The sequence below is a fragment of the Meriones unguiculatus genome, chromosome 3 (assembly GCF_030254825.1).
Source record: "Meriones unguiculatus strain TT.TT164.6M chromosome 3, Bangor_MerUng_6.1, whole genome shotgun sequence".
NCBI classification, from domain to species: Eukaryota; Metazoa; Chordata; class Mammalia; order Rodentia; family Muridae; genus Meriones; species Meriones unguiculatus.
Window position 1 is genome coordinate 169042725 of NC_083351.1, and position 15891 is coordinate 169058615.

At 39.8% G+C, this 15891-nt stretch overlaps 1 protein-coding gene across 2 annotated transcripts in view; it reads left to right on the top strand.

The window, feature by feature from the left end:
• Bmp2k (BMP2 inducible kinase) overlaps positions 1 to 15891 on the top strand; it is a 96818-nt gene that overhangs the window by 28744 nt on the left and 52183 nt on the right. For both annotated transcript variants that reach the window (XM_021650053.2, XM_021650055.2), the window contains exons 2-5: positions 3883 to 4001; positions 6750 to 6855; positions 13179 to 13321; positions 14767 to 14888. In XM_021650053.2, coding sequence (XP_021505728.1) covers positions 3883 to 4001; positions 6750 to 6855; positions 13179 to 13321; positions 14767 to 14888 — 490 coding nt within the window. The remainder of the gene's footprint in view (positions 1 to 3882; positions 4002 to 6749; positions 6856 to 13178; positions 13322 to 14766; positions 14889 to 15891) is intronic.

Below are 15891 nucleotides of genomic sequence, written 5' to 3' on the forward strand. Positions count from 1 at the left end.
GACACCAAGGACATACAGATGAGCCACGGCAGGGGCCAACACACTGAGGTAAACATGCCTCCTTTCAGGGCTGGTGGCATGCAGAGAGAAGTAACAAATTGAGGGACATCTCCTGTCAAATTGGCAACACTTGCAGTGCTGTGGAGGTCTCCTGAAGGTGAAAGAAATCTGGCTCTTAGCTTGCAGCTAGAAGTTTCCGCAGCCTTTTAGTATGTAATTGAGAGCGTTGAATTTGAAGTCTCTTTTCCTTTTATTGACTTAGCTTGGGAATCTGTTCTGTAAAGCCAAAGTACCAGCCTTAAGAGTGTTGCATTTCACTCCCCAGTACCAAGAAACAAACAGAACCCCAGGCACAATCTTTATTTGGGGTACAGCAGTGAGGGTATTTAGTACAACATAATCAGAGATGGCAAGTCACTGTGCATGGCTTTTGTTATGGGAAGGATTAAATCATGATCTGTGCATGGCATGCCACACAGTGGAACTATTGGTTAAGTCGTGTGGGGTGGCTAGATAGGTGCTGGTGTGGTGCTGCAGTTGCCATGTAAGTCTGTTAATGGTGATGGTGGAAAGAAGGTAACCTGTACGTACACCATGATGCAGGGCTTTTCAGCGTGGCAGGACCCTTTGCCCAGTTTTGCTTGAACCCTTTTTTTTTTTTTTTTTTTAAGATTTATCTACTTACTATATATACAGTGTTCTGTCTGCATGTACACCTGCAGGTCAGAAGAGGGCACCAGATCTCATTATAGATGGTTGTGAGCCACCACGTGGATGCTAGGCACTGAACTCAGGACCTCTGGAAGAGTAGCCATTGCTCCTAACCGCTGAGCCATCTCTCCACCCCTGAACCAGGGTCTTAAGATGCTGGATACTCAGAGGTCACCAGAGGTCATCCTGAGATAGTGGCTCTGTGTTGTCTTATGCCAATGAAAATTTAAAATGCAAACTCTTGTGAGAATGGGTATAGTGGAAGCAAGCTTCAAGGTTTACAGAACAAAGAAATTGAGTAATAGTGAGAAGCTAGGGAAAAGAGAGAGACTCCTGAGAGTCGGAAGCGTTTGCAGGAGAGAACAATGCCATTGAACTGCTCTGTTTAGGGTTTTTGTAGGAAAACTGGACACAGGTGGAGGCAGGCTCTCCTGGGATTAGTTAGTTCCCTGGGTTAACATGGGCTGAACCAAAGGAAGGCCATATGCTCTGTGCATCTCCCCTTAGCCCAGTCAGGGATGTGACCGGGCCTTGTTTATGTGCTCCCTGTCCAGCTACTGTGCCTGAAGCTGCCTTTGTCCTTCTCTGACCCCGGCTTTGTTGTTACTGACCTTGACTTTCTGTTCTTAAGTCAACTGGGCAGCGTTAAGACTTCAGCCTTGTACCTCAGGCTGGGAATTACACGTTGCTTTGCTCTCATAGCCACAAACTAGACAAGTAGTTCCCCCATGGTGGAGAGCTGCCTCTCTCACAGCCACCGGGACACAGCTGCTGTTCTCTTGGTTACCTCATATTTAGCTCCTTGTCTGGAAGAAGCTTCTTGTTAGAAGTGGTCTTTACTTAGAATGTTATGTGTTTCAGGTGGCTGCATTAGAAATCAGAATATAAGAAAGAACACTCTTAGTTGGGGTTACTATGGTGATGAAACACCATGACCAAAAGCAGCTTGGGGAGGAAAGGGTTAACTTAGTTAACGTTTTCATATCACAGTCCATCACTGAAGGAAATCAGGACAGGAACTCAAACGAAGTAGGACCCCTTGGAGACAGGAGCTGATGCAGAGGCCATGGAGGAGTGCTGCTTACTGCCAGGTTCCTCACGACTGGTGCAGCCTGCTTTCTTATAGAAATCAGGACCACCAGCCCAAGGATAGCTCCACCCACATTTGGCTGGGCACTCCCCATCAATCACTAATTAAGAAAATGACTGCAGCCTCATCTTATGGAGGTATTTTTTCAATCGAGGCTCCCCCTTATGTCAATTTGACATAAAACCAGCCAGCACAGATACTTGTGCCTTAGGTTATGTTCCTCGAGGGCTTTGTGGTGGCCAAGTGGCCGCCTGTCAGTGGCCCAGAACCATGTTCGCCTCTTACCTGTTCATCTTGGATATCTCAAAATCAACTCCAAGCTCTCTTATTTGTCACCTCGGTGTGTCAGACTCTGCCATTGTAACTCAATTTTCTTTTTAACCCAGCCTCTGTTCTCATTGTGGTAGGTATGGGATTTTTGCCAGGGGCCTTTTTATTACCAGTGAAGAGCTGGCTCCTACATGAACAGGAGTACCATTTAAAACAAACCAAACAGGAACCTTGGAGGCAGGAGCTGATGCAGAGGCCATGGAGGGGTGCTGCTTACTGCCTGGTTCCTCATGTATTTGTATGACAGCTTGTAAAACTTAGGTAGAATCAATCACCTAACAGATCATTCATATGATTGTGTGTACGAATATATAGAGAGGTGGGGAGGTGGAGGTGACATCTCAGTTAGGTGTCCTGTGTGATTGTGTCATATAAGAGCTTTGAAAAAGTACGGTTGCTCTTTGGAGTGTGTCGCTAAGAAGGGAAGGAACCCGGGTTAGTGAAGATGGCTGTCACTTTCATTGTTATATTTACAGTACACTTACATATATTTACAATACAATAAGTCAGTGTACACTTACCTTCCTTTCCTCTGTCAGATCTGTATCACTTGCTAATTCTCTTCGTGTGCATTTTTTAATGTGTCTCACAATACCCTTGTCTCATATTTTCCAATGATAGGACTGATTTAACAACCATGCCTTTATAGTATTAACAAAATAGATATGCCTTTGACAAAAACATGTTAGACTCTTCCATACCAAAAGTGAGTCCTAAAAATTTATTGTGAGATCCTTATCTTAGATTTGACAAAAATGATTGACTTCTAATAGCACTACCTAAGTATATACTTCAAATGAAGTGCCTTCTCAGAGGCAGTAAAGAGAAAGCCTCAGTAACTGGTGTAGGTAAGGAGGGCATTGACCATCTCTCTGAGCTCTGAAAGGAGGTTGGCTAATTCAGTAGCCTACCTGTCAGTGTTCTGAGCCATTTTCTTAATGATTACCATGGCCACAGATTATTTACATCATGTCTAAGAGTCATCTTACACAGCCAGGAAAGAAGAGTGGGGACTTCATCCGGCACTTTCTTGGGCAGGAAATCATTCACTGCCATCCAGTAGATTTTACCTTACTGTCTAGTCTACTGATAAGCTTTAACCCGTCCTAAAGTCATTTTCTGATAAGCAAAGTGAGATCCCTTGATAGGCTTAGGTTATCTAAGCTTCATGCCTGCAATCAGAGGAGGGGCCAACTGTCCCTTCTTAGCTATATTGAGTGTTAAATAGTAGCTGTGCCTGTTGTCGACATGGGTGGGTGATAATTAGTATCATCAAGCTAGTTACATGAGAGTATTGTGTATACTGCCTTACAGGTGTTTCTGTGGAGAAGTGGGTTTTAATGTATTGCCTCTTGAAAGAGAAGCAGATACATTTGAGAAGCCTGTGCCTCTGTAAGTGCTGCTCCTGATTGAAGGAAGCCAGCAATTGCCTCTAACTCAGTAGGCTGCATACTTATTTTTGTCTGTCTTGAATATAGTCCTTGACTCGTATCCTCTGTTTTTTAGCTCCAGAATGATGGTGCATGTGATTTTAATTAATTGTTTTTGTTTTCTCTCACTATGTATCTCTGTATATCCCAAAACTTACTTTGTAGGCCAGTCTAGCCTTGAACTGAACTGACAGAAGGCCTCTTGCCTCTGCCTCCCAAGTGCTGGGATTAAAGGTGTGCACCGCTGTGCCCAGCAAAATGATAGTCTATAATTTGATGGTAGTGTCTGGTTGTTTAAATAACTGGTGCTTCCTCTTGTAGGTGGATTCTCCACTGTTTTCCTGGTGCGGACTCATGGTGGGGTCCGATGTGCACTGAAGCGAATGTATGTCAATAATACACCCGACCTCAACATTTGTAAAAGGGAAATCACAATTATGGTAAGTGAGAGACAGTTTTGTTTTAGAAAAATGCCTCCTTTTGGTTTTATACTACAGCATTCATAGATTTTTAGGGAAGTTATGTATCATTTTGTACACACTTGAAAAACCTGAATGGTCGTTCACTTAAACCGTTGTGTGGGAATTGGTAGTTCACTGCATCTGGCCACACCTGAGAGTAAGTGCAGCTGTAGCCCTTTGCTTGTCTTCCCATTGCAAGCTCAGCAGGCAGTGCACCCTCCTTTTTTTCTCACATGCATTGTAATTCTGGGATGTTTGGAGGATGGAAAACTCTACAGAATTACATAATGAACACCAAGTTTACCTACCGGATACTTTAAGAAACACAGTCTTCCAGATAACTATGTAGCCTTTTTCCAATTTCTTGCCCGACTGTGACTCTCATGCAGAAAGAGGCTTGCATCCTGAATGTGGTGACTATTTGCCGTCTATACTTTCTGCATTCACCTTGTGTTCATACCCACAAACAACCGTTTGTTGTGTGTTTCATTTTAACAGTCCTGTACTTGCCTGGTTTTCCTGTGAAGTTTGCAGTGTAGGGCTATTCGTCCTTCATTAAGGGAAGCTCATACTAACTACTATTTAGATACTAAAAACATGTAATAGTCCAGTAAGCATCAGTGACTGAGTAAACACTACAGCATGATCTTAAAGTAAAACTTTTCCATTCAGTAGTTAGTGCTTTCTGGGCCCTCTGCTTCTCACTTCTCTTCCCCTTTCCATGTCAGTTTTTATCTGTGCATACCTGCATGCCATGCATATTTTTCTTAAGTTTGACTTCAGGTAATAGAAAATTACCTGATTTAGTTAGCATGTTCAAAACATGATATAATCACTACCTCTGTGTAGTTTCAAAACCTTTTTGTCATCCCTAAAAAGAAGAAAGAAAAAAAAATGCCCAGCCCACTTTACTGCTCATTCATTTATTTTTCCTTTGTCAAGCTCCTTTCTGTGATTTTGGACTTTGGTTCTAAATATTTCCTGTAACTGGGGTTGTGCAGTGGATTTTCTTTTTACTGACCTCAGTGCCTTTGAGGTTCATAAACATTGTGTTCACCAGCACTGAATTTCCTGTCACCAAATGATGCTCTGTCAACACCACAGTTTATTCACGTAGAAAAGCAGATAGGTAGTTGAGGCGTTTCTAGCTGCTGCTGTGCATATGTGCTTGAGTGGTTACTCTTCTTTGCTGACGTGTCTAGTTTCTTTTTTAAAGTTTTGAGGAGCAGCCAGATTGCTGTGTAGCCACTGTATGTTTGTCCCAGTAAGCATCACCAACAGCTTTAGTCAATGCCAATCCCATGATCTCACTGCTAAGTGGGATTTCTTACTTTATACCAGCATCTTTATCAACACTTAAGAATAGGTATATTTGTATGATCTGAGTTTTTGAATTCCAGTTGTTTCGATCCTTTAGCTAGTTTATAGAGTTGCTTAGTTTTTGAGACATCTTAAAAGATAAGGATATTAGCAAAAAGGTTAAAAAGAATTACTTAAAGATAATGGCAAAGCCTAGATTGAGTTCTGTAACTTGAGCCCGGATAATGTACAGCTGTGCCATAATCTTTCTCTCAGTAGAATTAGATACTTCTGAAACAAGTGAGGTAATAGCAGCAGCAGCAGCAGCAGCAGCAGCAGCAGCAGCAGCAGCAGCAGCAGCAGCAGAGTCTTCGTTTTGAACAGGGCATTGTAAGGAGATTATGCCTTTGCAGTGGCAGTCTTCGACTTCTGTTTGGCCACCCACCGTCCACTGTATGACTGAACAGGTTTTGCTTGTGGTAGTTCTGACCACAAACTACTTTGTGCAGTTGAAACTGGGTATATTATTAATGAGAGTAGTTGTGAATAGTAGTTTAAAATAATCTTCCCTCCCCGTACGTACTCTTGAATCTTCACACATGCTAAGCAGCACTTACCACCAAGTGGTCCTCAGCCCTGTTTGTAGCCTCACTGTGTGCTGATGACGATTTTGTACTAGAAGGAAAAGTTTTCAGATTTTCCATTTTGTTATTTCCTTGAACACATCACTAGTGTTGTCTTAATGTATGAGGTTTTTTTTCACAAGTATTTTCACAAGTATTGTTCCTGTTTTAGATTTATTGAAAAATACATTTATCCATGAATCTATGGAAGAGTTCTGCATAAGTTGTAATATCTTTAGGAAAATCATATGAAAGTAGTTTATAACATTAAAGCTTAATTCCTTTATTTTTTAAGGTAAATATTATTAGAGTTCTAACTTTATTCTTGAATTTCAGAGAAATGTATTTTATACTTATGTTGGTAGATTATTTCTTAAATTATATTTGTTTCATGTGTGTGTGTGTTGGGGCAGCATGAGTAGAGGTCAGAGCAACTTAAGGGCTTAGATTTCTCCTTCTACCATGTTGGTTCTGGGGATTGAACTCAGGTCCTCGGGTGTGGTGGTAAGTGTCTTTACTGGCTGAACCATGTTGCCACTTCTTGGTAGACTATTGCTTTTATCACTTTGCTGGTTGAACTTACAAAGAAATGATCATTGCTTGATTATCTTAGATAATGGCTGTCACATGTGCATTGAATTTTTGAGGAAGCCATAAAAATCACTGACTGAAATACTATATTCTCATATCTTATTCTTACTTTTAGAAATTTATTAAATATACCAATTTAGGCTTCTAACCTTTACTCATAGAAGTTTAAGGTTGATATTTTCCAGTTTTAAAGATTTTATTTTCTTTTTCACAGAAAGAACTATCTGGCCACAAAAATATTGTTGGTTATTTGGACTGTGCTGTCAATTCAATTAGTGATAATGTATGGGAAGTGCTTATCTTAATGGAATATTGTCGAGGTAAGCATCTGTCTTCATTTGTAGCATACTAAAAAGAACTCCCCTTTTCATGGGGCATGAGGTACAAGGTTTCTCCCAAGGCAGCTACTGCCTTGTTTTAATGCTCTATTGCAGATTCAGCTTTAATGAGTTAATTATAGATGCTGTTAAAACTTATTTAAGAACTAATCATAATTTATAGTTATGACAGGAGCCTGCAAATGGAGAATTAAAGTGATAATTGGGTTCAAAATAAGAAACCTAAGCAAGTGAAGTTAAATTTCTTGTGTAATTCTTTTGTAATCCAATCAAGAATTAGTGTTATAGGATGTATTTTATAATTTTATAAGCATTCTAAATGGATCACATTTAGGCAGCACATGCTAGTTTTCTTAGTGTGAATATCTAGGTGTTATGCAGATATGATATTTTCGATTAGATTATATTTATTTATGTGCATATGTGTGCTTGAGTTTGTGAGTGAGGGCACACACAAACAATAGTGTGCAAGTGTGGGTCACAGGATCATTTAGGAGAGTTGCTCTCTTCTTCCATCTCATGGGTCCTGGGGATCAAACTTAAGGCTTTAGGCTTGGTAGCAAGTGTCTTTTACCCCCTCAGCCGTATTGCTTACCCAGTGTCATATTTTGAAATGGTGTCTCAGTTGGATCTAGAGCTCATCGTGTAGGCTAGGCTTGCTGGCAGTGAGCCCTAAGGACCTGCCTGTTTGTGCCACACCTACGTTTTTACGCGTGCTGCAGGGATCTAGCTGAGGTCCTTACACTTGGATGGAAGCACATTACCCACTGAGTTGTCTCCTCAGTCACCACCTAGTTTTCTCTTTTTGAGACAGGATTTCATATAGCCCAGGCTGCCCTTCAACACTTTGTAAAAGTGATCTATTTATTTTTATTTCATGTGCATTAATGTTTAGTCTGTGTATATTTGTGTGAGGGTGTTGAATTTTCTGGAGCTGAAGTTACGGTTGTGAGCTGTCATGTGTGCGTGCTGAGAATTTAACCTGGGTCCTTTGGAAAAGCAGCCAGGGCTCCTAACCACTGATCTGTCTTAACAGCCCCATATAGAACCTGCATTTTAAAACATAATCTTTATGTTTTTTAATTCATTTGTGCCAGAAAATAGGAAACAACATTTATTTAGATCTAACATGCTATTTAAAATAAAGGCTTACTTACACTGCATGCCTTAATAGTAATAACAGATTAAAACTCTCCCTGACTTCTCAACTTCTTATTGTGTGAGGAGGAGGGCACTTAGTCCGTTTCCTACATAGTGTCACTTTTTTTTTTTAAAAGAAATATTTATCTGATGTTTGAATCAGCAAGGTTTGTTTTACAGGGATTTTTAAATCAAAAAAAGTGATTTATGTAGGGGCCAGAGAGTGGTTAACAGCACTAATTGTATTTGCAGAGGACCCAGCACCTATGTGGTAGCTCACAACTACCTGTAACTCCAGTTTCGGGGCTCTAACACTCTCTTGGGGCCTTCATAGGCACCAGGTACACATGTGGTGCACATATATACCTGAAGTCAAAACAGTCATAAAATAAAAATAAATCTTTTAAAAAAAAAAAAAGAAGAAAGAAAGTAATTTATGTGTGTGGCATGGTGGCACATGTCTTTCATCCTCGCACTAGGGAGGCAGAGGCAGGTGAATCACAGTGAGTTTGAGGCCAGCCTGGTCTATATAGAGTCCTAGGCCAGGCAGTGCAACATACACTCTTTCACCTAACCCAACCCAACCCCCAAACCAAAAACACCAAACCGAAAACCACAGGAACTCGAGTAGGAAAACAACAAAAGTCCGAGAGTTCTGTTAAGCTGTGGGCTGACCGAGGACCCTCTTGACCCCTTTCTCCCGAGACTCAGCCACCTGAAGATACACGAGATGCTGCTACTCAGGTTCTCCCACGGGTTCATGTGTTGCTTTGTAAATGGGAGCTGGTATTCTTGGTGGGCATGGGGAAGCGTGAAAGAAGGAACTCGGGAAGCTAGGGTAGCACGGATCCTGGTAGGAGCAGTCTCCATAAGAAAACTTGCCAGTGCGCTTTCTGGTTTTGTGTCACTGCCTCAAGGCAAGATCGGGTTTAGCCCCAGTGTTGTACATGCTTTGCTTTTGAACTAAGTCAGTGTTTTTTTTAGTATTTTGTTTATTATTGAGAGGTGACAGGTAGTAGTGTGTAATTACATTTTCTTGGAATTTTTACTTGCCTAATTTCCTAAGGTATATTATTAATTTAGCCCATCTTCCTCAGTAGAAATTCAAGTCTTTATGTGGGAAACTTAAACATAATATTTATGTGAGTTTCATTTTTTTCCCTTTATCAGAAACACTCTTTGGAGAGACTTCTATTCACCTGTTTAATTTTAAACAGAATTTAGCTATTACTTGGGCGTTCTTTATTTCCTTCTATCTTGGGCTCCCACTTCTAGTCCCGCTCCCTCTCCTTAGGTGTTGGGGATTGAGCTCGGGCCTCTGCATACCTCTGAGCTACATCTCCAAGGACTAAGTTAATTTTTCCTTAACTTTTGAGAATAAATTTGTGGGTGGAGACATTTTTGAGATCTTGAGTTGGTAAGCATGTCTTGATTTTCTCTTTTAAGTACTGACCAGCTTCGATACGGCTTAGCTTCTGAGGTCAAAGGGGTGTGTGTGTCGGGGCATAGACTAATAGGTCTTTATTCTGTGCTACGTTGGACTGTTAATCTGGTTAGTAAACACAAGCAACACTGATGCAGAATGATGATGGCATGGTTCCATTTTTCTGTCTTGTAGTGTGATGGTTAAATTTTTTGTGTGACTCATTTTCTGCATAGACCCTAACAGGCAGCTACCCATTTTTCTCTGTTGTTTTGAAATCTTATGGTATGTATACTTAATATAGTCCTTTTGTAGGACACCCAACCTTTTCTCTTGTATGCTCGTGGTTTGGTTTAAAATGAATGCTTGTCTTCATGTGGTAATTGGTTGTCTGATTATCTTTTCATTTTTTTCCTTTTAATTTCTGCTTTTGTTGGAAGCTTCCTTAAGTGTATATTTTAAGTTTTCGATAGAATTTTGTACTTTTGCTGTATTATTATTATTAGTTTTTGCTATATTATTTTTAGTAATTCTTTTTTATTTTCCCATATATTTTTACTATGTTGCTCTTGCTTTAAGTGAAAATCTTTTTAATTAACAAAATTATTTACTATATTTCTTCCTTTATTCTAGTTTTCCCAGATTCTTCCGCTTTGTTGCTCTGTTCTCTCTTGTCTGGGAAGTTTCTGTATCACAGTTCACAGTGTGCCGTCTGGATTGGCAATTTTATCTTAAGAGGATGAATCCGAGGCCTGAGTGGAGTCCCTTTTTTCATGTGAACCAAATAGATACAGTCTTTTTCTCCCATGACAGAGAAATGCTTTGGAGGAGCAGAGAATGGGAGAATGACTTCTCTCCCCTTCCTACTGCTATGGAGGTCATTTGTGTCATATACGCAGTTCAAGCACACTGGTTGTATAGGGATAAGACTCAGTGGAAAATAGCCCGTGGTATGTAGCCTGTACATGACTCACTCCGTGCTTCTCTGTTCTCAGTGCTACAGCCATCTTCTGTGCTGTGCAAATTGCCTTTTGTTTATACATTAATGTTTTGGTACTACTTAACCAAACCAAACTGGCTAGTTTACACTCAAAAGCAATGGTTCTCAACCTGTGAGTTGTGACCCTTTGGGTGTTGAATGACCCTTTCACAGGGGTCACATATCAGATATCCTGCATATCAGAGATTTACATAATAATTTGTAATAGCAAAGTTACAGTTATGAAGTAGCAACGAAAATAATTTTGTGATAGGGGGTCACCACTACATGGGGACCTGTATTAAAGGGTCACAGCATTAGGTTGAAAACCACTGACTTAAAGAGATAATGTGTTTCTTCAGTCTTCAGTATGGTTCAGTCTTCTTCAGGACATCAGTATGGTTACTTGACTATATTTTTATTGTTTTATGAATAACTTATAAATAAATTATGACAGTGTGTGACTTTCTAAGTTTGTTTTAGAAAATGCTTTCTATTAGTTCCTTTAAATTGTATCTGCACTAGCTTTTGCTTAATAACAAAACACTTGAGAATTTGATAGCATAAAGCAGCCCTTGCTTATTATTGCTTGTGCATGGTTGGCATTTGTGGGCGGAGACTGCCAGGGTGGCAGTGCTGGTTTTGTCAGAGCTTGATCACTTGTCTCTTTGGTAGCTGTGACTACTTGGGTTAGTTTTACTCCATATCTTTCATGGGCTTGTTGGCTCTGGTAGCCTCTCCTTGGGGTGGTTTTTCTTGGAGATAGAAGGAGCAGATGCCTGCGAAAGCACCTAAGCGCTCTCCCTCTCTTTCCAGTGAAGCTCCTTGTAGTGACAACTTTGGAGTTTTGGTTTCTTAAAACAACACAGAAATATTATAAAAATAGGTTTTGTTTTAATCCCAGGTGTGGGGATATGAGGCTGCTTCAAAGCAGCTGACTGATTGGCCTCGTGCTCTAGCAGAGGTGTGATTTTTGCCAGCTGCACATAGTTTCTGTGGTTGTGTGACATTTGGATGGGGACTTCTCAGAGGGTATATAAAATGCTAGGGCCCTGTGAGGTGGTGCTGGGGATGCAGGGAGGGCTGTTGCTTGTTGTTGGTTGTGGTTTGTTATGTAGTCATGTGACAGAGAGGAAACAACAAAAATAATTTAGATATCTTGATGGTGAAGATCAGATTCGCCCCAAGGAACTCCATGCTCCTAATCAGCAGGAAGTAGTCTAATGATAACGTCACCCCCTTTCTGACCCCTGACTTAATTCAGGGCTCTTTTTTTTTTCCCCTCTATCTTTTTTTCTGTCATATCTAGTGTTAGGGGTTGAAAGGGTGGAAGAAAGAAGAGCCCACAAAGTAGCAAGTGCTGGCTACACCTTCTTACTTGGGTGTAAATGTGTGTGTGTGTAAGAGAGGGGTGGGGTGACAGGACAGATCACTCAACTGGGACATGTTCTGAAAGCTTTGATAGTTATGAGACTCTGCATTAACTACTGCCATTGAAAGAAAAGAAGCTTCTCTGACCAAAATTGAGATGAGCACTATCTGTGGGTATAAACATAAATGTTTAGAGAGCAGTTTAATAACATGTCCACTTAGTAGCACGCAGGGGTAGCACCCTCCACAGTCTGTGTGATCTCTCCAGCCATGGACCTTTGACTAGGTTTATAGTTCCAAGAACATGGTCGTTGTGGCAGCACATGCTGGCTGGATATCTGAAGAGGATGAGGTGAGGAGGATCATAAGTTTGAGTTCAGTCTGGCAGTAATAGCCATAAATTCCCTCCTGCGGAACAGGCCTCAGATCTAACCAGAAAAGAAAAGAGTTTGTTACTGTGTCACAGTCATGCCGCTGTTGCACCAGGTGACAGAGCTTGTCTGGCAGGTCAGTAGCATATGTGGTCTACAGCTGGGTAAGAGTACTGATTCTTTTCTTTCATAAAGTAAAGTTACTGGTTTAACTCATTAGATCGCTTCATCCTATAATCAAGGTGATATTTAAAATGTCAGATCAACAGTTCTCTTTTGCTTTTAAGCTAAAAATACGAAATGTAGCTATCAGTGTCTGACTTATATCAGTCACATCGTTTTTCTGTACTTCCTTGGCAATATCAGCACTAGCCCTTTAAAAGTTATTTGTTATTAACTTCCTTCCTAAATAGGATATGTTTGTACACAAAACTCATTATTACCCACATGTTCTCCGAAATCTTAACCCTGCCATTTTGTAATTATTCTTCTGTTTTAACATGAATGTCACTTAGATAAGCCTAAATTGATATGTTCTTCTCTCATCCCATCTTATCCCCAAACTAAATTCAGGTTTTCTATGCAAGTTCTCTATATTCTTACTATGTAATGTTAGAAATGATAGTCATATCTTTTTGTCCTTATTTTTTACCTTGAAACACTATATATTATATTTCTGTGACAGTAGAAACCTTATTTTTGTTCATCACACTTCACCCGATATAAAGCAGTGTTGAATGACGTTTGCTTCAAGTAGATACATCATTAACCATAGAAAAACTTCCATTTATGAAGTGGCTAAATGTTAAAACACTGGTAAATAGTATTAGCAAGAGACTGTCTTTTTTAGGGTTCTGATCTCAGGGATGTAAGATGTAGGTCTGTCACTGAATCAGTGTGGTATGTGTAAGAATCTTCGGGAGAGTTGGGAGAATCATGGCTAGGCTGGAAAGGGTTTCCAGGTATGGTCTTTCTGGTGGACTTTATTCAGAGTGTGTCCTCAGAGCTGCTTCTTGTTTAGCTGGGCAGGTAGTGAATCAGATGAATAAGAAGCTGCAGACAGGCTTCACCGAGTCAGAGGTCCTACAGATCTTCTGTGATGCCTGCGAAGCTGTCGCAAGGTTGCATCAATGTAAGACTCCGATAATCCACCGGGATCTGAAGGTAAGAACTGGGGACACTGTGTTCTACACCTAGAATTTAAAATGCTTTTTCTTTCTCTCCTTGCTTCTGCCCCCTACCAAAGATCCTGTATCATTTGCTTATGTGTTATGCCTAGTGTTTGTTTTCTGACCTTTCTCACTAGACTACGAGGTTCGCTAGGCTTTTGGTGTTGGCTTTTTTCTTTGTGTGTGTGTGTGTGTGTGTGTGTGTGTGTGTGTGTGTGAGATATGTGCATGCTCTTGAACAGTGCAGGGCACATAGCAGAGGCTAACTAATGGTTCAGTAAATAAAGAAGGGAGTGACTATTTTGACTGATTAAATATAATTTTACATCTTATGATAAACAAAATAAAGTGTCATTTAGAATATAAGTTATTGATAATCATGAAAGCTAAAATAAACTAATAAAGTTAGCATTTTAGTAATGTAAATAAGTATAGGAAAAAAGACATTGCCAAAATAATAATAATTTATTTGGTCCTTAACACATTCCAGACTGTGTTCTGAGTTTTAACCTGTCTTTTAATAACTGTTTCCTGAAGTAACTATTGTCTCCTCTGTTTTCTAGGGAAGATAACCAGAGCAGGGAGTGGTTAAACAAATTGTCCAGTTATGTACACACTAGTAAGCAGCAGATGGAGCTCTCTCTGTACCCAGATTAGAGTATTCAAGACATCGAAGTACTCACATTTTATTTTAGCTGTTTTAACTCCGATTTCCAAGTTAAAGTATAATTTTAAATTTGTATTTTTCACTATAGGGTTTTCAAATAAAAATGGTGCTGTAGGCTGAGCATCTTGAATCAGGAAATCTGCATTTGAAAATGCCTTCTTACATTTCTTGAGATTTGATATGGTGGAGTCATGAGTGTAAAATTCTGCACCTGGCCACGTGCTTCAGATAGGATATTGTATAAAATTATTGTTAGACTTTATGTGTAAGGTGTATATAAAATGTGAGTGAATTTTAGTCTTATTCTTGAATCTTGCCACCAATATAAAAAATAATTCCAAACCAGCAACACATCTGGTTTCAAGCATTTTGCATGTGAATGCTCAACCAAAGAAGTTAACTAGAAGTCTATTTTAAATGTTTTCCATTGCTTCTTCTCTGAAGTCTTAGGGATGGAGAGTAATGGAGATACACTCAGAATTTTGACTGACACTTGTTGGCTCTCATGGAGGGCATCTAGGAGATTAGTGTTGAGCATTTTTACAAGCCCTTCTGGCCTCTGGCCTCTCTGCCTCCGGAGTCGTGGGGTCATGAGCACTGTGCCACCCCTGCTCCGCTTCATCTGCCTCTGTCTGTGTGTTTGTGTGCATGAATGTGTGTAGATACATGGGTGAGTGTGTACATATATGTGTACCAGGCACCTGACCCCAACAGGTTAAAAAGAAGACATCTTTTGTTTTGAAAATAGTAATCATTGATTTTCTTTTCTTAAGGTAGAAAATATTTTGCTAAATGATGCTGGAAATTATGTACTTTGTGACTTTGGCAGTGCCACTAATAAATTTCTTAATCCTCAAAAAGATGGAGTTAATGTCGTAGAAGAAGAAATTAAAAAGTAAGTTCTTATTTTTATTGCACTTTTGTCTCATAGGCATTTTGATTAACTTGAGACTATAGCTAGTTAGCTGCATTAATACAAATTTTACATTATTCCATTTGTAGATTGCTTCAAAATGAAAATGATTAATATGTGAATAAATAGTCTGAATAGACAGTTGATGAATACCATGCATGAATTTTTTTTTTGTGTGATAAGCAGATTAATAATGAAATGTGTGAAATAAGCTACAGTGGCTAATAGGGCCAATGAGGGAATTCTAAGTGATTTAGAAGATTTATTTTGCCACGAGTATGAATGTTTTGCCTGTGTGTATGTAAGTCCACTGCATGTGTATAGTACTGTGGAGGTCAGAAGAGGGCATTTGATCCCCTGGAACTGGAGTTATAGATGGTTGTCTACCACCAGTTGGTTCTGGGAACTGAACCCTGATCTTCTGCAAGAGCAAGGAATGTTCTTAACCACCGAGTCACCTCTCCATTTCCTTCAGTGACTTTTGAGTTTAGCATAGTCTTAGTCTTTTTTGCTATGGGACAGTGGGTGCTTTGAAAATGTAAATTGCTTGTAACATGTTAGCTGATGTTAAGAGTGTGTGTATTATATATACTGAAAACTATATGAAAAATGTAAGTACTAAGACTCTATGGAGTCACTGTTGCTTTCAGGGTTATATTGCAAAGCTTTCTGGAAAAATATCACATATACTTTGTGCTTCTTCATCCTGTATTTTCTGTGGTTGTTAGAGTATTTGTAAGAACCTAACTCTTCTGTTGTTTTAGTTTTAGAAATTAGAACAAACTGTCTTAGAGCAGTTTCTGAAATGACACAGGGACAGCAATCTGTCAGAATAGGGCCTGCTCTTCAGTGTCCTTTCATCACAGTCTCAGTTAGGATGAGGAGCTGTTCAGAGAGCCGGTGTCTGACCCACTTGTATAGTGCAGTTACCTAGACCATATATAATAGTAGCATATAGCATAGACTGTGCATTTCTACTAAGAAA